The sequence below is a fragment of the Danio aesculapii genome, chromosome 14 (assembly GCF_903798145.1).
Source record: "Danio aesculapii chromosome 14, fDanAes4.1, whole genome shotgun sequence".
Classification (NCBI taxonomy): Eukaryota; Metazoa; Chordata; class Actinopteri; order Cypriniformes; family Danionidae; genus Danio; species Danio aesculapii.
The window spans coordinates 7584828-7609017 of NC_079448.1; the positions used below are offsets into that span (position 1 = coordinate 7584828).

General features: G+C 36.8%; 1 protein-coding gene across 1 annotated transcript in view; it reads left to right on the forward strand.

Moving 5' to 3' along the window:
- The window catches only part of kctd8 (potassium channel tetramerization domain containing 8), a 65434-nt gene extending 42490 nt beyond the window's left edge, over window positions 1-22944 (forward strand). Inside the window, exon 2 of the mRNA XM_056472681.1 lies at window positions 20597-22944. Coding sequence (XP_056328656.1) covers window positions 20597-21114 — 518 coding nt within the window. The 3' untranslated portion in view covers window positions 21115-22944. The remainder of the gene's footprint in view (window positions 1-20596) is intronic.
- The last annotated feature ends 1246 nt before the right edge of the window (window positions 22945-24190 follow it).

The following is a 24190-nucleotide window of genomic DNA, read 5'->3' on the forward strand; positions in this document are numbered from 1 at the left end:
GGATTACTGCCTTATTGAAATCCGTATCAGATTTTTTTGCTTCTCTACAATCCTTTTCTATTCCTTCTGCAGAAATGCCCCATGCATCTCAATGATATATTCACATTGTGTTCAAGTTGTCAGTTTTTTTCCCCCCCTCGTCTCTTTCTCTCTCCAATAATCCATTCTCCCCAGGCAAAGGTCAGGGTGCGTTCAGTTGTGGCGGCCTGACACCACCGAGAAATGCTAAACAGATGCGCTCAGGGACGGGTAGAGTTTCATTCCTTGACTCTGAAATCTTCCAGCAATCGCTGCAAGTGCGTGTATGTGTGTGTGGCATGCTTGCAATGCTTTTAGTATCATACTGATAAATGCACATTCTGGATGTACTATACTTTTGGTTACACTTTGCAATGAGGTTCATTAGTAAACTACATTAGTTTTCATGAACTAATGATGAACAGTAGCTCCACCCTGGTGTCAACTTCATCATCCTGCTAATGTAGACGTTGGACTGAAGCAGCTGATATTAATTTACAATGAGTAAGGGCAGAGGGTTGCTGAAGAACTACTAACTACTGAGAGATTTCAGCTGCTGACTGGGCTTTCGCTGCCTTTCTACACCTCCCTTTCTTCATGTGTTCAACTCTTTTCCTGCGTCATTTCACTTTATTTCACAGCTTCATTTGTAAACTAATTAGATTTTTTTTTGGTTGTTACCAACATCCGGGGAAAATTTCAAGTAAACGGCACCTTTAGGAAGGTTTCAATACTGACTTGTTCAATACTGACTTGTTCAGTCCCAGATCGTAGCATTTTGATATGAGTTTTCCAAAGTTACCTGGATGGTCTATTACTTCCAGTAGACATTCAAAGTGCAGTACTATGCATACTCTAGAGCAGGGATGGGCAAACTCGATCCTGGAGGGCCGGTGTCCCTGCATAGTTTTGCTCCAACCCTAATCAAACACACCTGCTTGTAGCTTTCTAGTGATCTTAAAGACACTAATTAGGGTGTTCAGGTGTGTTTGATTAGTGTTGGAGCAAAACTCTGCAGGGACACCGGCCCTCCAGGATCGAGTTTGCCCATGCCTGCTCTAGAGGGTTATATTCAGACTCAACTCTATTATCCCGTTTAGGAATAATTGCAGCAACGTGCCATAACACAGGTGAAGTTCCATGCACACATTATTACATTTTTACCATAAAACATCCAATAAATCAATTTTTAGATGCATCTCCCTCCTCACTGGACTCATTTAATGACCTAATGGCCACCATAATAAAAAAAATTCTAGTTCTACTTGTACTGCATATAGGAACTCTGAAACAACTTCCTGATGGCAGTAGCTGAAACAGAATACAGTGGGTGATCTAGGGTATCTATAAGATACCCTGAGCTCTCTTCGAGACATAATTATGGTAAATTACCATTGGACCAGTTTGGTTAAAACTGATGATCTTGCCTGCGACCTTCACAAGGCTACTCAACCTGTTCTTATTTGACAGACTCAGATTACCGTACCAAGCTACAATGCAGAAAGATAAAACCGGTTTAATAAATTGTTTTTAAAACAGTGTCATCATAGAGGGACAAACCCTGAAGTTTCTTCAGTAAAAACAGTCTTTGTTAAACTTTTTATAGACAGCCTGGGTGATAGGTTGGAATGTCAACATATTGTCGGTAACGAACATTTAGCTAACCCAAATCACCCATGTCTTTGGAATTGTGGGGGAAACTGGGGCACCCGGAGGAAAGCGACGTGAACACAGGGAGAACATGCAAACTCCACACAGAAATGCCAACTGACCCAGCCGAGGCTCAAACCAGCAACCTTCGTGCTGTGAGGCAATCGTGCTACCCACTGTGGTGCCGTGTATGTGAAGTTTCAGCTTAAAATACCCCACAAATAATATTTTATAACTCTTTGAAACTGCTTCTTTTAGACTTTGATCCTACTAATTGTGTAATTTTGGTGACTGTCGCTTTAAATTCAAATGAGATTGTGCTCTTTTCAAAAGAGGGCGGAGCTACAATCGCCTATATGTCAGCAGAGTGGCAGATTCAAAAACAAGACTAACGTCCTATTCTAATGAGGGAGGTATTGTCACTAATGGGCGGGGCTTTCTCCCTTTGACACGTACAAATGGAGAATGTCAATCGAAGTGTTTCTGCTGGCTGTTTTTATAAAGTGTGATTATGAAAAATAAAAGTAATACATTTTTACCATTAGAGCTGGTTTTATTCACAGTCTGTTGCAACACAACTGTGTTTAATCCCCTTATAAAATGATTTTTGCTAAATTGGTCCCCTTTAAAGCTTATTCAGTATATAGAATGTCAAACATTCATGTGTATAAATAAGTATGTACTTAATGTGATTGTGAACTGTTAAAAAAACGTTTAATAAAACAGTTAAATTCATTAAAAATAAGACTTTGTTCTTACAACATCTTTAGGAATAGAAAGATAATACATATAAATATTGTGAGGTGTTGTAAAAAAAAAAAAACATCAACATTTTAACTTAATTTGATATATTTTCCCAAACATTTTAATTGAGGTGTACAAATTTCTGCATCATTATCTTAAATTATTTTGTTAGATTAGCTCCAGATTTGGCTTTTGTACTGAATAATCTAATGCAGTGTTTCCCAACCCTGTTCCTGGAGGCACACCAACAGTACATATTTTGTATGTCTCCCTTATCTGACCCATTCGTGTCAGGTTGTGGAGTCTCTTCTAATGTTCTGCTGAGTTGATTCAGGTGTGTTTGATAAGTGAGAGGTTGAAAATGTGTACTGTTGGTGTGCCTTCAGGAACAGGGTTGGGAAACACTGATCTAATGTACAGTATATGCACAAATATAAAATTGTATCGTTTTCAAATAAATCTTGTTCTTTTATTTTTTTTTATTTCCTCAAACAACAAGGTGAGTTTGAATAGATTTTTTCTAATGTGTTGAGCAATAATGGTGTGTAAATCTGAGTTTCAGGGCTGAGAAGTTGACACTGAAGCCAACTGCACTCTACAAAACTACAAGCCTGAAGCATGTCAGTCTCGCACTCGCACCACCCCCGACTCGAGCATAAATCCTACTATTCAATCTAACACAAACTCATGCGCTTAGAAACAGGCATGTCAACAAGCAACAAGGAAAAAGAGTTTCTGCTGGTTTTTATACTCATTTACACAGCAGAGATGAAAACATAGACTGTGCTTGAGGAGATGTGCGGAGCCAAGCAATGTTTTTTTTATTTATTATTTCTTAGTTTTTGTTTCTATCTCTGTAAACTTTGACCACAACACTAGTTTAATCACTGTAGCATTTAAAGGGATCCAATTATGCTGTTTCCACACTGAAAAAAGTTATGGTTGTTATTTGCTCAAACTACTTGAGCTGAATCAACACAATTCTTGAGTTTTTTTTGGACAACTTAATTGTTTCATGTTCAATCCACTTAAATTTGTAAAAACTAATAAGTTACTTTAATTCCATCATGTTGTCCCAACACAAATTGATAGTATGAAACCCAACATTTTTTACGGTACACTGTAAAAAAATCCAGGGTTCCACACAATTCATCAACAGAGGCTCATTATGAAAACATACGATGTGGTAAAAATTAGGCGACTGTGAGGGCTTTCGTTTTTCTGGATTGCTTTTGAAAACACTGTCGGTTGGGTTTAGGGAAAGGGGTGATAAGGTCAATCACATACCTGCCAACACAGGTCACCAGCTTTGGTATAGTATTCTATTGCAGCGGCCACCTGAAACGTGTTCCACAGTACAGATACTAACCCAGTTCTTAAGTGTGTTATTCAGACAAACACACACTGCCAACCCACCTCTCCCCGGTCTCCCAGAATTTCAGAAACAAATGTTGGAAGGTATGGTACGGTGCTTTTGGAAACACTATCGGTTGGGTTTAGGGAAGTGGGTGAGCGGATCGATATGTTGGTCAGTCAGTAGATTTACGCAAGCATTTATGCAGGAACAGCAGGCATGAATGGCACTCGCAAGAGAAATTTGAGATCTGAAAAAGCGTACACAGTGACCTCTAGTGGCTTCGCGAAAACAAAAACTGCAAAAAACGTAGCTCCTGGGATGTATTGCGTGCTCTCCAGAAATGTATATAGGGGTACGTATCAATAATGAGCCTGGGTTGCAATTTATTTATGTGGTCTCTACACAAATCGATTAAGTTAACCTATAACAAATTCAAATTTAAGTGGATTGAACATGAAACAATTAAGTTGTCCCAAACAATCTCAAGAATTGTGTTGTTTCAGCTCATTTTAAATAAGTTACTTGAATAAGCAGATTTGTTTGTGTTTAAAAAATATTATATATATATATACATATATATATATATATATATGTGTGTGTGTGTGTGTGTGTGTGTGTGTGTGTGTGTGTGTGTGTGTGTGTGTGTGTGTGTGTGTATGTATATATATTTGTATGTATATATATATATATATAATGTGTGTATATATATATATATATATATATATATATATATATATATATATATATATATATATGTATATATATATATGTGTATATATATATGTGTATGTGTATATATATATATATATATATATATATATATATATATATATATATATATATATATATATATATATATATATATATATGTGTATATATATGTGTATATATATATATGTGTGTGTGTGTGTGCGTGTGTGTGTGTGTGTGTGTGTGTGTATATGATTAAAAAAAGAAAAAGTCCATGTTTTTAAAGAAAGAACAAACTTCAGACAAGGTGAAATACAGTAGCTGTCCATTGTGAGAGCTGAATGAGACGTCTGAATCTTTCTGAAATGAAAGGATTCTTCTCGAGCGGTTCTCTGCCAGAGCTAATTGGTCTTTATTTCACGGGGGCAGAATGAGGGATAAACCTGTGTCTCTCTGCCAACAGCATTCTGACAGCTGGCAGGATAATTAACATTTTCTGCAGTCATTATCCCTCCGTAATGTGTGTGGTTTCACATTAGTACGAGGAGCATTTGGTGTATTTGTTTAGTTTTTATGATTAAAAGGTGTTTTTATGTCTATATATAAAAGAGCACCAGGGCTCACATTTATATTCCCATAAATGTTTCACAGGGTTTGTTTGTTTTTGAAAAATCTATTTCTCTGTAGGCGTTTAAACCTTAAGGAGTTTGCTATAAAAAAAAGAACATTTCTACCGTTATTGCCTAGGTAAAAAAAAAAAAAATATATATATATATATAAAGATATGTGGTATATGCAAGTTTTGAAAGGATATTTTGGTGGAGGAGTTACCCTAAAATCTGGATATGATTGACTAGTTCATTTGAAACAAATCAGTGTGGAAAATGTATAATTGCCTCTTTATCAAGTTACACGCAATCGGTTGCCATTAAAACTGCCCTGTCAATCAATTTCCCAATTTTCAATATGCAATACATTTTCTTACCATACTGGAGTGAAGTAGCATGTTAATCTGCTATTTTCATGTCTTTTGTGAGGAAAAATGCTCATGTGTTTGAATGATAATGATCAAAATGGTTGCAAATTAAATACAATACACTGTAAAAGCCAAAAAGTTAAAGGTAACTCAAACCATTTGAGGAAACCGATTGCAACAAACCATTTAAGTTCAAAAACTAATCCTAATGAGTACTGGGAACTTAATCCACTTGAGTACACGAAACAATTTGAACACAGTGAAACCCAATAAATGAAGAGAACTCAAACCAACTGAGTACTGTAAAACTCAATAGGTTAAGTCAACTCAAACCGTTTAAGCAAACCGATTGCAACAAACCATTTGAGTTAAAAACATCTATATGAGTACTGTGTACTTACACCATTTAAGTTGAAGTAATAAGGTATTTAAGGAACTCATTACCTTCAACACTGAGTTCAAAACTTTTTGGGTCTTTACAGTGTGTACAGATGTATATAAACATCATATTAGGTAGCCTACTATGTAAGGTGTGCTTTATTTTTATCTCTTGTCAAGATAAGATCTAACACAGATCAAAAACATTGGGGATTAAGCCAAAGGAAGGTTGTATAACTCTTATTTTTATCTACGTTCTTACTTTCTCTCAGATTTCACTCCCTGGAGCATCTGACATCATGTAGAGTAATTCACCTAAAACATGAATTGCCATAAAACTCGTCATTGGCAGGGAAGCGTTTTCCCTCGTTAACTGCAGGGAAAGAGTTAAACGAAATCTTCTATTGATTCGACTTAATACCATCCATACATGTAAAGCACAAATGATGTCCCTAAATTCGGTCACATCCAGCGGCCGTCATCCTTTAACCAATCTCCATCACTGTAAGCTGCTTGCTTTTCTGTCTGTTCCATTGCTAATTGTTAGATGTTCCCACTTTCTTTTGCAGTCTGAAGCACATCAAACGCTTAAAACGGCAAATTCAAGCCACAATGTCTAATCCCATCTTTGCATTGAAACAGATCGGATCTTGTATATGACCGCGTAAACATGAAAAATGCATGCATTCGGATATTCAGAGATCGGTTTCAGGCCTCCTTCATATGTGGAAATAAATCAGATATAAATCGGAAATGTAAATCATGTAAACAGGCAGATCGGATTTATTGAGGAATTCCGTTTTATGTCATTAAACTTGCGACAATATGGTATTTCTCAGCGGTATAACGACGTAGAAGGTAGAGCGTGTGTGGAGACGCCGACGCAGTTAACAACAACAACCACAGAGGAAACATGAACGAGGAAAGTGGTCAGTCACCACAATTTGTTCCCACCAGACCTGAGATCTCTCTCATATCCACAAATTCCTCTGAATGGTGGAGGACACCATATATAAACCAGAGGCGCAAGCTGTGATGATGGCTCTTCGCCCCCCCACCCCCCCCCCTCCACCTCAAAATCATTAATAATAAAGTTGGGCGAACTTCGCCTATTTTGCAAAGCTAAAAGCAAGACAATTTTCTTCCAATGTGGCTAGTGTAGCGCAGATGCTAGCCTTTACACATGCGCAACATCGTAAATTGTATGGCAAATGTAAACACATGAATCGCAAATGGGTCACAAATGAAAGAACATGTTAACGGACAGGCAAAAACATCTGATATATGCAACAAATCAGTATTGGAGATCAAGACCTGACAGTATTAACGGGGCCTAAGTCATGTAAAACAATTAATTGCAAACTGAAATAAATCAAATTTGATTATAAGGTTTGGAATTTGATGAATTTATGAGATTTTTATTTTGCGATTATTTTGCGTTTAATTAAAGGGCACCTAGGTTAGCCCTTTTTTCAGATTTAATATAAGTGTTTTGCGTCTCCAGAATGTGTGTGTAAACTTTCAGCTCAAAACACCCATCAGATTTTTTATTATACCTTATATTAAATTCCTATTTATACATTTTTGCAGTGGGTGGCGGTTTTGGTGTACTGCTCCTTTAAGGCTAGTCCTCCCCGCCCTTTCTGCGTGACTTAATCTCCTCCCTCGGCTGCATCAGACAACAGACAGACTTAAAGGAAGCCGATCTCGCGTAGCGTTTGTGAGAATTACTACAGTAAGAACTTTACCAATGAGTATTTATTATGCAGTTGCATCGCAGAGTCACACAAAGTTCACACGCACACACACACAGACAGACAGAGCGCCCGTTTAGCTTTGCACTCTTTTTGTACGCAAATGTGACAGGATACAGGTTAATCTCTACTGGTGTATGAATATCTGTTATGTTAATGTACAAAATAAACCTGAATTAACGTCCACAAACTGCGATTGAAGCGTCTTCCTTTATAATTGTTCTGACACGCGGCTGTGCTGATAAAGTAAAGCTAAGCTAAATCGCTGTAATTCATTACACACATGCTCTGTTTTAAAACATTTTAAACATGTGAAACTTGCTCTTGATCACATTTGATGAGGATTGATGATCCTAGCAAACTGAACACACCTTTTATTCCCGGTTGCTTTGCACACGTCTGGTCTTGTTTATATGATTATACACGTGACTACCGGGACATGTTAATACCTGCAGCTGTCAATCAATTCGGTGGGCGGGGGGACCACACTCCTACATAAAGTTGCGGTCAATCTGAAAACCGCTCCAATTGGTCCACTGTTTTTATGTTGCTAAATTGAAAAAAAAAAGGACTGGGTGTGTTTATATCACCCCAATATGACGGTCTATACACCATACATGCACATATGTCTGTCCAAACAGCTTGAAAAGTAGATTTTTCACCATAGGTTCCCTTTAAAGAATTAGCAGGATTGCAAAAAAAATTTCAACTTTTTGTGGATTTTGTATTGGATGCCGCGATCGCAGAATCGAGAAAATCTAGGGGGTCTGAATATAGCTCATATGAGATAAATGACATCAGTACGTAATAACCGGATATGACCTATTACTGAACCGATACGAAACCGATCATTCCACTGTGGCGACCTCTGATAAATCAGAGACTAAGCTGAAGGAAAATGAATGAATGACTGATGTTAACTTACAACACACTGGGTGCACTGCTAATTATAAAGAACATTTTATCAACTAAAAAATTTGCATCTTTGAATGTCAAATCCTCAATTGATGCAAGAGGACAGCAATTTTTTCAAGTTTTACCTCCTGTTCCAATATTTATCAGTCTGACCTCCATATGTTAGAGCTCATGGCCTGGGTAGAGATATTTTATGACCTTTTTCCACCTATAAAGCCAGCACAGGTATGACCTCTGCTTATTTTTGTGTGCTCTTATGCATTTCATTAACCCAAAGACACCTTGATATATCCCGTATTTACTCAAAGAAGAGAAGCTATCGCTGTGTTCCTCTGAACCACACGTGCACGAAGCACACCAGTAAGAGCTAATCTGTGGATCTACATGTGTAATTGTTTTCCAGACAAGAAGGGAAGTGTGTGTGTGCATTTTGAAACCATTCATTAGCCCGGCGAGCTCGTTTGCTGGAGGCCCTGATGGTTATTGCTGCTGTAGAGATTACGAAGCAACAGTAGAACGAACAGACTGTTCAAATGCCTCCAACTCGCCACATGTGCCTTAATGATCAACTCACCGTATGTTATTTAATGGCAGGATATTCGTTTTAAAACACGGAATGACTGTTTAACGCGGAATGGGCAAAATCGGAGGACGTTCCGGAATGTTTGGAGCACTCGTGCTAATTTCGAATGGCAGGGGAGTGTAGAGGGAACATCTGCTGGGTTTAATAAGGTCACGCTGAGCATCTACAGCTGCATCTGAGACCCCTTGACCTCAGCAAATGGATACGCCGCTGCTTCAGATGCGCAGCTTGGCAATTTGCAGCACGAAGGTTGTATGCGCTCTCGTGACAGCTGATTATGGTGCGAATTGAGTTTTTGTTTCAGCTCAGTCAGTTGATTTACTCGGCAAGCTTAGGAGTTTATTTTTAGCACATCTTTTTTTATGAATTGGCTTTACTTTCATTCTAGTTTTCGATTAGCTATTAGCTATTCTATTAGCTTTGTTTACACCTGTGATTTAACATAGGAGTAGATGACACTAAATTCAGCTCTAAGATGTTTTGAGCTTGTCCATTTTCCACCACTTCAAGAAGGCCAAGTCCACTAGTGTTGACAAGATACTGGAATTTTGGTACTAATTGGTACTGCATATTTTAAAAATGTCCATTTACCGCTGTTACAGGTGTTACAGGAACCAAAATTGGAATAGTCACAGGACATGTAATGTTGAGTTTCTATTATAATTCATCATTTGCATGTGTTTTTGATGCCTGTGTTTTGTAAAATGGCCTTAAAAGCATTCAGGCATGAGAAATTGTACCATTTGTGACTTTAACAATTATTAATTTTATTGAATTGTTTTTTTTTTTTAGCATTCAGTACTTGGATACTGTTAGACTTAGAAAATGTATCTTTTTCGATTAGCCTTGTTTACACCTGGGATTAACATAACTTTTGTCAATCTGATCACAAGTGGATGACACTAAATACAGCTCTCTAAGATGTTTTGTTTCCATCTCTTCCAGAGGTAGTCAAAGGCTATGCTTACTAGTGTTGACACGAAACTGAAATTTTGGTACCAATTGCTAATGCAATTTTAAAGCAGAGTTCAGAAGATCTTCTGGACACTGTTAACATAGGGCTTCCTTTTGTGGCACAGTACGGTTTTAACTGGCATTTTTGGATGTAACTACGTATTGTGGTGCTTGACAAAGGTTGGTTGACAAATGTTGTAATATCGCTTATAGATGAATGATGATTCTTAATGCAGTGCCGTCTTAGGGATCAGAGAATACAGTAGATCAGCTTAGGCTTGCGCCCTTGTCCTTAACATACTGAAATTTCTGCAGATTACTTGAATCTTTTAATGATGTTATGCACTGTTAAAGGTGAAACATTCCTATCTTTCTTTGAGGAACATTGTTTTTAAACATTTCCATCATTTTCTCATGTATTTGTTAGCAAACTGGCGGTCCTCTGCCCATCTTTGCTCCTAAAGGACTAGACCTTTCTTAGATGCTGCTTTTATACCAAATCATTATAAATATAATCTCTTGTTGAGATCACCTTTTTCAAATCACATCATTATTTAGCCAATTTACATGATTACTAACCCTAAATTGCTCCTGTGCCAACTGTTTTTAAAAAGTCTTACAAGAACCAAAATTGGAATAGTCACATCGCACGATATGCAATGTTGAGTTTCTATTATAATTCATCATTTGCATGTATTTTTGATGCCTGTGTTTTGTAAAATGGCCTTAAAAGCATTCAGGCATGAGAAATTGTACCATTTGTGACTTTAACAGTGATTAATTTTATTGAATTATTTGTATTTTTATCATTCAGTTACTCTACTTGGATACTGTTAGACTTAGAAAATGTATCTTTTTTGATTAGCCTTGTTTACACCTGGGATTAACATAACTTTTGTCAATCTGATCACAAGTGGACGACACTAAATACAGCTCTCTAAGATGTTTTGTTTCCATCGCTTCCAGAGGTAGTCAAAGGCTATGATTACTAGTGTTGACAAAATACTGAAATTTTGGAACCAATTGCTAATGCAATTTTAAAGCAGAGTTTAGAGGATCTTCTGGACACTGTTAACATAGGGCTTCCTTTTGTGGCACAGTACAGTTTTAACTGGCATTTTTGGATGTAACTACATATTGTGGTGCTTGACAAAGGTTGGTTGACAAATGTTGTAATATCGCTTATAGATGAATGATGATTCTTAATGCAGTGCCGTCTTAGGGATCAGAGAATACAGTAGATCAGCTTAGGCTTGCGCCCTTGTCCTTAACATACTGAAATTTCTCCAGATTACTTGAATCTTTTAATGATGTTATGCACTGTTAAAGGTGAAATATTCCTATCTTTCTTTGAGAAACATTGTTTTTAAACATTTCAATCATTTTCTCATGTATTTGTTAGCAAACTGGTGGTCCTCTGCCCATCTTTGCTCCTAAAGGACTAGACCTTTCTTAGATGCTGCTTTTATACCAAATCATTATAAATATAATCTCTTGTTGAGATCACCTTTTTCAAATCACATCATTATTTAGCCAATTTACATGATTACTAACCCTAAATTGTTCCTGTCCCAACTGTTTTTAAAATGTGTTACAAGAACCAAAATTGGAATAGTCACATCGCACGATATGCAATGTTGAGTTTCTATTATAATTCATCATTTGCATGTATTTTGATGCCTGTAATTGTATAATGGCCTTAAAAACATTCAGGCATAAGAAATTGTACCATTTGTGACTTTACAGCGATTAATTTTATTGAATTATTTTTATTTTTATCATTCATTTACTCTACTTGGATACTGTTAGACTCAGAAAACGTATCTTTTTCGATTAGCCTTGTTTACACCTGGGATAAACATAACTTTTGTCAATCTGATCACAAGTGGACGACACTAAATACAGCTCTAAGATGTTTTGTTTCTATAGCCAAAGGCCATGTTCACTAGTGTTGTCACAATACTGGAATTTTGGTACCGATTGGTACTGCATATTTTAAAAACGTCCATTTACCGCTAACATGTGAACGTGTACTTAAACACCGCTCATTGCCCATTGTGTTCACATGCTCAACAGAATAAATGTGAACACAATAGCCAGTCAGGGGTGTTTAAGTACTCGCTTAACAGGTCCATCCTAGACGCCTCTGAGCCCAGAGTTGTCAATGGCACTTCTGGACACTGTTAACATAGGGCTCAGTACAGTACAGTTTTAACTAGCTGTACTTAAATATTGAGACTCGTAAAACGATAAAACACTTTATTTCAATTGTATCTTTTTCTTGATCATATTTGCAGATTGTTATGCATAAAAATACTCACAACACATTCAAATACAGAAATGCACTGCAAATAGCACATCGAAAAGGTGTCAGTCGACCCCAGAAAGTTTATAGACTGTTAATTAGATTTTATGGAGATGCACTCCCACTGCAGAATAATCCCAATCAATCTAACATTATAAATTCTTTCCAAATAGAGAGTCATCTGGTGAAATCGTGCTCATGTCACAGTATATATAGCCAAATGCTAGATTTTTCTAACATTACGCAGCCCTAACTGAGATGATTTTTTTTCATCCCATTTGAACAGCTCTGAATGAATGCTATATAATAATGAATATTTAAATAATTATAATAAACTAAAATTTACACTACTGACACTGTTAAAGCAACCTAAATATGTGAGAGAGACAGGCAAGTACAGGATTACTCCAACAACAAAATGATAGAGATGCCTTCAAGGGTTGTGCAGGACTAAGTTGTGGATGGATCCTAACATCATGTCTACATGAGCGCCGCACTGCACATTTTACACATGCAAGCCGAGTAGCTTAATGCAAATCAATGCTGCGCTTTACTTTTCCAGTTAAGCCAGCTTTGCTTTAGTCACGCTGCACGATCATGATTGAGTGCATGACAGCTTACAGTTTATTCTTAATTTGTTGCTCGAAGGTTTCAGGGGTGGGGGGGGAAAGGGTAATAAATCACTACCATAAATGTTAGATATTTTCTAGTTAGATAAATTCTGTACATCTTTATTTGGTTGCAGCCAAAAAGAATGTTAAAACATTTATTCCACACCTTTAATTGTGATTAGTTTTATTGGTCTCATTTTAAAATAAGGTTCAATTAGTTAATAATCATAGTTCAGCATTTACTAATACATAATCACAATCCAATTTGTTCAGTCATTCATTTTCCTTCGGTCCCTTTATTTAGCAGGAGTTGCCACAGAGGAATAAACCGCCAACTATTCCAGCATTTTACGCAGTGGATGCCCTTCCAGCCCCAACCCAGTAGGAAACGCCCATACACTCTCACATTCACACACTCACTCATACACTACGGCCAATTTAGTTTATTCAATTCACCTATACCGCATATTTTTGGACTGTGGGGAAACCAGAGCTCCCGGAGGAAACCCACGCCAACACGAGGAGAACATGCAAACTCCACACAGAAATGCCAACTGACCCAGACGGGACAGTTAACCACTGAGCCATCGTGTCGCCGGCTGGAAGGGCATCCTCTACATAAAACATATGCTGCAATAGTTGCCAGTTCATTCCACTGTGGTGACCTCTGATTAATCAGAAACTAAGCCAACAGAAAATGATTGAGTTTCAAGATTTCAGGTTTCTTGGCCGTTCTGGTCGGTTGCCTTACAGATTCAATTCAATAAAGCCTATTCTCAAGTTCATTAATTTTGTTCTAATTACATTCTTTAAGTATAACCAGAAATAATAGCAATGCTTGGATTTTATTGGGGTGTTTTTTGGCTTCTCTTTCTCACTGCCTCACATTTTTTCTCATGTCTGTACATTCTCAGCTAGATCTCAGACAAGTCTGCGTGTAAAACTATTAAGACCACAAGAAATGTTTTAATGAGGGGGACATTAATGAGGGCACCCCTGTGTTGCCATGCATGTCATCTTGTATTATCACACTTTGAGCTTTTTTCCATGAAGTCATTTACATGCAGCCAACCTCTCCATTTTATACTCTTGCTTCCTTTTTTGTTATGTGTATGCATATGTGTGTGCCTGTGTCAGACCAGGTTGTTGACTTTTCTTTTAATATTTTGCGACTTTGGTGCACTTTTAAAGTCTGTGATTTACAGTTGTAAGAGTTATAATTTGATTTAATATAATTTATTATTCAATTCATTCATTTTCCTTTGGCTTAGTCCCTTATTTATCTGGGGTCGCCACAGCAGAATGAACCGCCAACTATCTCGGCATTTGTTTTACCCAGCGGTTGCCCTTCCAGCCATTCCCAGTACTGGGAAACACCCATACACTCTCTCGTTTACACAGACGCTCGTACACAGTGCTAACCACTGAGCCAGTGAGATGCTAATTCTATTAATTCAGTTCTCAGGCATTTATTTTGACAATTGACTAATCTATTTGTGTGATAATCCTGGTTTTAGGAATGCTGCTCTTTTTTTTCTTTCTTTTTCTTTTTTGAAAAGGGCTAATTTTACAAGTCTTCCACAGTTAACTTTAACCATTTTTGAATCCATTCAGCCGATTTCTTGTTCCGGTGAAATCTATTACGCCAGAATGAGAGTGTAGTTCCTAGAAATATTGGCCTAGAAAATAGTAACTTTTCATTTTGCGTTGGTCTTAATACACAACTACACAATATTTGAGCTTTAAATAGGAAATTATCAAAACTCTTTTTTGAACGCTGAATGCTAATGGTCTAATTCGATTTAATTCATTATGCTAAGCTAAGCTAAAAGTGACCCCGCCAGAACAAGAAATCAAAAAATGTCAAGTCAACTGTGGAACTTTAGGACACATGTAAAGTAAGGCTTTGCCAAAAAAGAGGTTTAGTTGTCTCAATTTTAATTACAGCAACAAAAATAATGTTTATAGTAACAAAATCTTCGAGTTATATGAAAACATTAGTTTTATAAATCACTCACTTTACACTCTTTTCTACTTTACTCTCTAAAAGACTCTACTTCCTCATGTAAAATGCTATACTATTTTCAATGGTTTTTGTTTTGTAAAGGCTAAAATGCAAAAGCACTGCAGTTTTTGGATGTTCTGTGCTTGTCTGAGGTAATTAGTCTATCGAATGTATTTATTTCAAAGTTTGAAGCTAATCGGTCAGTTCTTGTCATGTGACTCGCGGTTTTCAGAGCTCCTAGGAAATGAGAGTGTGCGCAATATGCACTCCCAATATTTGTGAACAGCCCTAATAAGCAGCTACGCTTCTCTTCATATTCAAAAGATACCTTCACTCTCAATACGGCACCAAATTTTTTACTTTAGCCTGTTTAGGCTGAGTTAGGCCGCTGTGTTTTTGGGCGCGGGTGTCCTCCATAGTAACGAGTATTGTCGTAGAATGCTTTCTATTCAAGTGCTTGAACAAGTTTCTGGTCGAGTTAAAAGCATTCGAAAGTTCTTTAGAGGCTGCACATAGACTGCATTTCACAGCAATCATTTTGTTTTTATACTCAGTGAAATCAATGTAATGTCTGTGTTGAAGAAGCAAACACTCTCATCAGCAGCTATTTCAGCTCGTGTTCTCCAGCAATTTAAAAGCACATGCAATGCAGCAGAAAACGTGATTTAAAAGAAGCATTTTTTTCTTCCATAAATTGTTTGTATTGTAACGTAATTACACTAACTTTAGTAACGGGATTTAGATTACACAAATTTAAAATGCAATTCAAGAGTTCACACTTAGCTGATGATTGATTATAAAGCTTGTTTGGCATGCTGTCCCGGGAGAGAGCTCTGAGCTCATAAGATCCTCGAGCCCTGGGCTCCCTCCCGTTAGCAAGGCGAGAGGGGAGTTTGAGCTCAGGTAGATCTCAAGAACTCCCCTGTTGTAGTAGCTAATAAACATATAGTAATTGCTCTTAGGAGATAACTACTTACTAGATGCACGTCTATGGTACCGATTTAGATTAGTCAATTAACTTAAGTTGCATGTTTTTGGACAGTGGGAGGAACCTGGGGGAAATCCATGTGAGCACGGGGAGAACGTGTAAACTCGGCACAGAAACGTCGGCTGGCTTACTAAGAACTAAAACCAGTGACGTTCTTGCTGTGAGGCAACAGTGTTAACCCCTGGGCCACTGTGCCACCCATCTAGCAAAGGAGGAGGAGGAGGAGTGGAAGGGGGGATTGTTCAAAACTAAGATGGCTGTTATATGGAACTTAGGGTATTTATAGTGGCTTAGGAATCATCTGATTGGTGAATCATAAATTTGATAATGTGGGTCCAGCCCAATCGTAAGCACGTGATCCTCTCAAAATTAGTTTATAAATAAACTTCACTTTGTTACATTATTGCATTCTTCAAAATTTTATTAGAATACAGTAATGCATTACTGTGGAATGTGTTACACCCAACTCTGCAAAGGACAGTGGAGAGTATAGACAAGAAACCATGGGGAGCTAAGAGAAGGGAAAGATCAGCAAAGGACCTGGAGCTGGGACTCGAACTTCCGTCTCTGCAAACACCATAGTGCTCGACAACTATTGTAGTTTTCATGAATACATATTCCCGGTCACATTTTCTTTTCCATTTTTAACATTATAGAAATGTTGTTGTGTTTGTTTCTTTTTTATAAATATAATTTTTTAATATGCCCATGTCGTTTTTTAATAGATTTTTGTTTTAGCTTTTTTAATCGTTTAAGTGAAACCAAACAATTATTAAACATTTTCTTAGCTCAATTAAAATAAGTCTTCCGTTTAGTTCTGTTCTCTTTTGTTTCCACTTTATATTCATTTTATTTCAAGTCACCAAAGTTCTGCTAGTCTGGGATCTGCATCGGCCATCGGTCAGGTGTTCTGCTCCCAAGTGGGTCTCCTTCAATGATCCGTGTGTCCTGAAAAGCGACTGATGGAGTCTGTGTTTTCAGCTACACCTGCACATCCTCGTTTAATCACCAATTAGCAGCTCCTCTGCATCACATTAAGAGACCTGCTGAAGCGTGCAGTTACAGCTGGCTCCTGATTCCCTGCAAAAATGTATTATTTCATCATTATGAGTCAATACAGAGATAATAGACACCAGATTAGATGCGGTTAGTTGTGAAGCTTCATTTTAATTACAGAAAATCTTAAATTGCAGATCAAGAAAATGCTGTCTTAAAGGAATGTGGACAGGACAGGACTTTTTATAGGGGGATTAAGATATTAACTTCTTAATCTGTACAGTGTGAACAGCTTCTATTTCATCTGAACATATTTCTAATAAGCAGTTAGACCTTGATATTCCACAGAAGAGCAATCGGTTACCATTTATGGACCACATTTACAAGCGCTTTGGTGTTTGCTTGAGGCTGAATTACATAACTGAAGCCCCTCAGAGTACATGCATGACATCCTCTACTTAAATCTGCGGTTAAGGGGGCTTGCAGTGAGGGCTGTGTTGTGAAAACAGGTTTCTATGCTGAATTATTCAATTTCAGTGGGTTGCTGAAACAGATTTTTTAAATGAAATGCTGCATACTCTACTTCTGATCTAATTTGATAACATTTAGCCATGATAGGTTTTTTTTAATTGTATTTTTTTTACATTTTTCAATAGTTTCCATTGGATCGTGCCATAATCTTGTCCAGATTAAACATTAATGATGTTACATTTCATTCTACATGCTGCTTATAGCAGTGGTTCTCAAACTTTTTCAGCAGAGGGCCTCTTTCTGCAGGGCAAATCCTTTTCACAGTTAACTGTACTGTTAACTAGCAATACTACAATGAAGGCTGTATTGGTTAAGTGTCTTGATGTTTTTTTTTATATCCCTATTTTTTCCTATTAGGCTGTGAAACGTAAGTCAGCAGCAGCAGGCGAGTCCCAGAAATCACCAGAAGTGCCCGGTCGTGAGCGCTTATTTAATAAATGTTCCCATGCACATAGTGGTGTGGCACCACTCTTCTTTTCTGGAATGCGAATGTATCAACTGCATTTAAATGACACAAACATAAAGCTTAATATTTGCAGTACTTTTGAGATCAACTTATAATAAAGAAATACATTAACTTTCAGGATGATTTATCCAAATGAGCCTGTTGATTTACATCTCATTTAGAATTTCTTTGCGGCCCCTAGTTTGAGAACCACTGGTTTATCAGCTTAAGTGTGATGTCATGCGAAGCTGCTTCCGGGTTCAAGCGCTCTATCAAACTGTAATAATAAACGTTTACAAAGAGATGTAATACTTTTGAAAATCACGATCACTTTATATAAATATATATATATATCCATGTCTAAAATCAGATAGCCAGAAAGTAATAATTTTTTATAAAATTGTTAACACTTTGGTATTTGTGATGCAGGAGCTTCAAAGACTGTTGTGTACACCATGATTTTGTATAAAATTCACTTTGTGTAATACACATATGTGTAATATGACTAAAACGTGGTCATAAACAAATATTTTCTCAATTCAAATGAGTAGCTGCTTGAACCCCTGGAAGCAGTATATCCGTACTTCACCGATACGACACGACTTAACAAGCGGAGTAAAACAGGTCATGAGTTATTTCAATTTATTCAAATCAGGATAAATGTACAAATTTACTTAGAACTATTTTCAGTCACTATATATATATATATATATATATATATATATATATATATATATATATATATATATATATATATAAATATAAATACAGAGAGAGAGAGATTTTTATTTATATATATATATATATATATATATATATATATATATATATATATATATATATATATATATATATATATATATATATATACTCTGTAAAACCAGCCTGATCTCACGAGAAAACGTAAGTATTTTACGTTTTGATAGTTTAGTGGCTAATTCGTACGAATTCGTACGAGTTCAGTCATACGAAATTGTACGATTTTAAAAAGGAGGTGTGGCACCTAAGCCCACCCCCAAACCCAACCGTCATTGGCGGATGAGCAAATCGTACTAAATTGTACGAATTAGATCGTACGAATTAGCCACTAAATCAAAAAGTTACGAATTGCCGTGAAATTGTGTTGGTAAAACCCAACAGTCACCTTAATCAAGTGTAATGGTGTAGTAAACAAAAACTTTACTGAAAGTTAATTCTGCTCTTTTGAAAAGAGTTTTGAACTCAGAGTTGAAGGTACTGAGTTAATAAAATACCTCATTACTTCATGTATTAAGTTCACAGTACTCATATAGATGTTTTTTTTTTTTAACTCAAATGGTTTGTTTCAATCGGTTTCCCCAAACAGTTTGAGTTGCCTTAACTTATTGGGTTTTGCAGTACTCAGTTGGTTTGAGTTCTCTTCATTTATTGGGTTTTACTGTGCTCAAATTGCTCCATTTAGTCAAATGGATTAAGTTCACAGAACATACATTAAGTAGCCTACTTTGTAAGGAGTGCAATCTGACACAATGACACAAATCATTAAAATAAAGATAAATAATTAGGTTTAAGTTTAGGATTTGGGATATAGAATATGTACTTTATAAGTACTAATAAGCAAGTCAATATCTTAATAATAAGCAGGTCACAAGTCACTAGTTAATAGTGAGAATTGGTCCTTAAAGAAAAGTGTAACAGATTTTTCCTTAATCTGTATTTTCTGTCTAAAAAGATGTAAATAATTTAAGTATTTTAGGTTTGTCGAGATTATTTAAATTTGGCTGCTGAAAAATGAACCTGTTTTTTTTTTTGTTTGTTTGTTTTTTATGAAATGCTGCATACTGTACTTCTGATCTAGTTTGATAACATTTAGCCCTACTTAAGATTTTGCCCATTTTTCTGTATTTTTCATTGGATCATGCCATTACCATATTCATATTAAACATTAATGATGTTACATTCATTCTGCTTGCTGCTTGTAGGGTACAAGACAGCTCATTAGTTATTCAAATCTGGCTAAATATGCAAATTTACATGAAAATACATATTTAAGTCACATTTTATATTAAGATACAATTTTTACATTAACATTAACAACTAATTCATTCATTTTCCTTCAGCGTAGTATATCAGGGCATATAATTAATATAATTTATTAATATATAATTATTATATTAAATTGTATATCATTTTATATTATATTTAATTATCATTTATTTTATTAATTATGTTAATAATAGTTAGTTACAATTAATAATAGACACGCAATAAGCCACTATTTAATAGAGAGAATTGATCCCTAAAGAAAATTGTTTCCTAAATATTTCCAAATATTACTTTAATCTGTATTTTTATCCTACTAATTCTGTCTAGAAATGTTTAAATAATTAATTTTAGGGCTAGTTTTAGATTTGATTGTTTGTTTTATGCTTAAAACTAAAGTATGAATCCGGACACAATTTTTGCAGGACAGAGAAAGTCCTCATTTGAAGAAAGTTTGAATCTTTTTACCACACAAACATATTTTATTTTATTTTGCAACGTATGTGTAACTAAACTAATGAAAAGAGAAGATCCACTGCAGCTGATTTATTGCAAGCACCAACACAAAGGAGCTTGGCCGTTTCATCAATTCAGTCTGTGGAACTTTGACATTGGCCTCTAGAGGTTTATTATTGTTTTATCAGCTATTTTTTTCTTCTTTATCTATCCACCAGGACCCGCCTGCAAGTCAGCATCCCCTAAACTGGAGCGCAAGTCCGAGAAACTGCTGGATAAGGCCAGCGAAAGCGGAGCCTCTTTGAATGAGCTTTCCACATCCAGCTCCGAGACCCACTCAGAGGCCACGTCTCCCCAGGACGGAGGCCCCATCCTGGTGTCCCGCGGTGAGGTTGTTGGAGGCTCTCTGGCACCTTGTGGTGCCCTGCATTCTGTATCTCGGCCTCCGAGCACTCTTACTCTGGGACGACCGCCCAAGAAAGGCTCCTCCGTGCAGTGGATGGAGCTTCCGGATAAGAGGAGAAACAGTGAGCTGTTTCAGTCCCTCACCAGCGGGGTAGGTCCACGGGAAGGCGGAGGAAGCGGTCTAACCCGGAGGAAGACTCTGGAAAGACCCAGTGCAGAGGAGGAAATGAAACAGTGTATCCGAGATTTTCGAAAGATCAAGATCCCTCCGGCGTTCCCAGAACGCAAGCGGCAGTGGCAGTCGGAACTACTTCAGAAATACGGCCTATGAAGATAACTACGGTATCTGACCTGTTCATACAATAGGCTTACTCAACAAACTTTAATCCTTAAAGGCCTTGTTCTACAGTGAGAAACCAAACAAGAGAGTATTGGAAACATACTCTCATGTTGGTGAGAAGGAACTAGAAACACCCTACTTTGCTTCATTATCATTCAGATTGACAGTGCCAACTGTTTCGTTAAACTAGACTTTACATGCCTACCAAACAGTGGTGAACTTGAGGAAAAGCCATTCCATCTGGAGACATCCAAATAAACATTAACATCTTCAGTAAGTTCTGGAAACAGGGATCCTATATCTCTATTTAAACTTTCTTCAACTCTCAAATCAAGTATGTGTGGTGTCCAATAGAAAGAGCACACATGACGCAGATTTGACTTACTGTAAATGCGGAGGTCTACATACGTACTTTATTAGGGCTACCAAACAATTTACAAATGTAATCCAAATGACCATATGCTTATTAACTGATTCATTTACAATTGTTTGGCATTTCTTAAAGTCGGTGTGAAATGACAATGTTTATTTTGCTAGCGAACCATGTTATTCTTTAGATGAGCGATTAATTCGTGACGTTTAAAAAAAAATTTTGTTTAAGTAATCTTCAATCAGAGTCGAACCATTTGCTTCCACATTTGGGGTGTTTGCTATGATCTGAGATTTTCGAAAGATCAAGATCCCTCCTCATTTCCAAAACACAAACGGCAGTGGCAGTCGGAACAGAAATACAGCTTATAAAGATAACTTGTGTTTTAACTACCGTATCTGGTCATGCAGTAGACTACCCAACAAACTTCAATCCTTAATATGCCTCGTTTTACAGTGAGAAAAACCAAACAAGAGAGTACTGGAAACATAAAGAGAGAACTAGAGCCAACTAAACACCCTACTTTGCTGTATTTTCATTCAGATTGATAGTGCCATCCATTTCGTAAAACTAGATCTTAAATGCCGACCAAACAGTGGTGAACTTGAGGAAAAGACATTCCATCTGGAGACATCCAAATAAACATTAACATCTTCAGGATGTTCTGGAAATAGGGAACCTATATCTCTATTTAAACTCTCCTCGACTCCCAAATTAAGTTTGTGACATACTGTAAATGCGGAGGTCTGCATATGTACTTTATTAGGGCTACCAAACAATGTACAATTGTAATTCAAATGACCATATGCTTATTAACTGATTCATTTACAATTGTTTGGCATTTCTTAAAGTCGGTGTGAAATGACAATGTTTATTTTGCTAGCGCACCATGTTATTCTTTAGATGAGCGATTAATTCGTGACGTTTAAAAAAAATGTTTGTTTAGGTAATCTTCAATCAGAGTCGAACCATTTGCTTCCACGTTTGGGGTGTTTGCTATGATCTGAGATTTTCGAAAGATCAAGATCCCTCCTCGTTTCCAGAACACAAACGGCAGTGGCAGTCGGAACTACTTCAGAAATACAGCTTATAAAGATAACTTGTGTTTTAACTACAGTATCTGGTCATGCAGTAGACTACCCAACACACTTCAATCCTTAATATGCCTCGTTTTACAGTGAGAAAAACCAAACAAGAGAGTACTGGAAACATAAAGAGAGAACCAGAGCCAACTAAACACCCTACTTTGCTCTATTATCATTCAGATTGATAGTGCCATCCGTTTCGTAAAACTAGATCTTAAATGCCTACCAAACAGTGGTGAACTTGAGGAAAAGACATTCCATCTGGAGGCATCCAAATAAACATTAACATCTTCAGGATGTTCTGGAAATAGGGAACCTATATCTCTATTTAAACTCTCCTCGACTCCCAAATTAAGTTTGTGACTTACTGTAAATGCGGAGGTCTGCATTTGTACTTTATTAGGGCTACCAAACAATGTACAATTGTAATTCAAATTACCATATGCTTATTAACTCATTAAACTAGACCTCAAATGCCTACCAAACAGTGGTGAACTTGAGGAAAAGCCATACCGTCTGGAGACATCCAAATAAACATTAACATCTTCAGAATGTTCTAGAAATAGGGATCCTATATCTCTATTTAAACTCTCTTCGACCCCCAAAATAAGTTTGTGTGGTGTCCAATAGACAGAGGCATTACTGTACGCTATACACATGACGTAGATTTGACATACTGTAAATGCGGAGGTTAACATATGTACTTTATTAGGGCTACCAAACAATTTACAATTGTAATTCAAATTACCATATGCTTATTAACTGATTCATTTACAATTGTTTGGCATTTGTTAGCATGCAGCTAAAAAAATTTGTCAAAATCAATCAAACAGACCATTTGCTTCCGTGTTTGGAGTGTCCTTTTTTTCTTTGTTGACATCAGTTTGATAGTGCAACCTCAATATTCTTAGCCATGCCCCTCTTACCATTAGTTTGCTATGAGCCGAGATTTCTGAAAGATCAAGATCTCTCCACATTTCCAGAACACAAGCGGCAGTGGCAGTCGGAACTGCTTCAGAAATACAGCTTGTACTTGCAACTACAGTATCTGGTCATACAATAGACCATCTTCAGGATGTTCTGGAAATAGGGATCCTATATCTCTATTTAAACTCCCTTCAACTCCCAAAATAAGTTTGTGTGGTGTCCATACACATGACGCAGATTTGACTTACTGTAAATGCGGAGGTCGATATACGTACTTTATTAGGGCTACCAAACAATGTACAATTGTAATTCAAATTACCATATGCTTATTAACTAATTCATTTACAGTTGTGTGGCATTTGTTAAAGTCTGTGGAAAATGTCAATGTTTATTTTGCTAGCGCACATTGTTATTCTTTAGGTAGGCAATTAAATTGTGCACCCAAATATTTTTGGGTTAAAATCAAACTGACCATTTGCTTTTGGTGTCCGTCCGTCCGTCTTTGTTGACATCAGTTCAACCTCAATATTATTAGCCACACCCCTCTTACCATTAGTTTGCTATGAGGGAATGATGTGCAAAATTATAGCTCACAATATTCAGTTTCCATTAGAAGTACAGTGGGTACGGAAAGTATTCAGACCCCATTAAATGCCGTGACTGTTCTTGAATGGCCCAGCCAGAG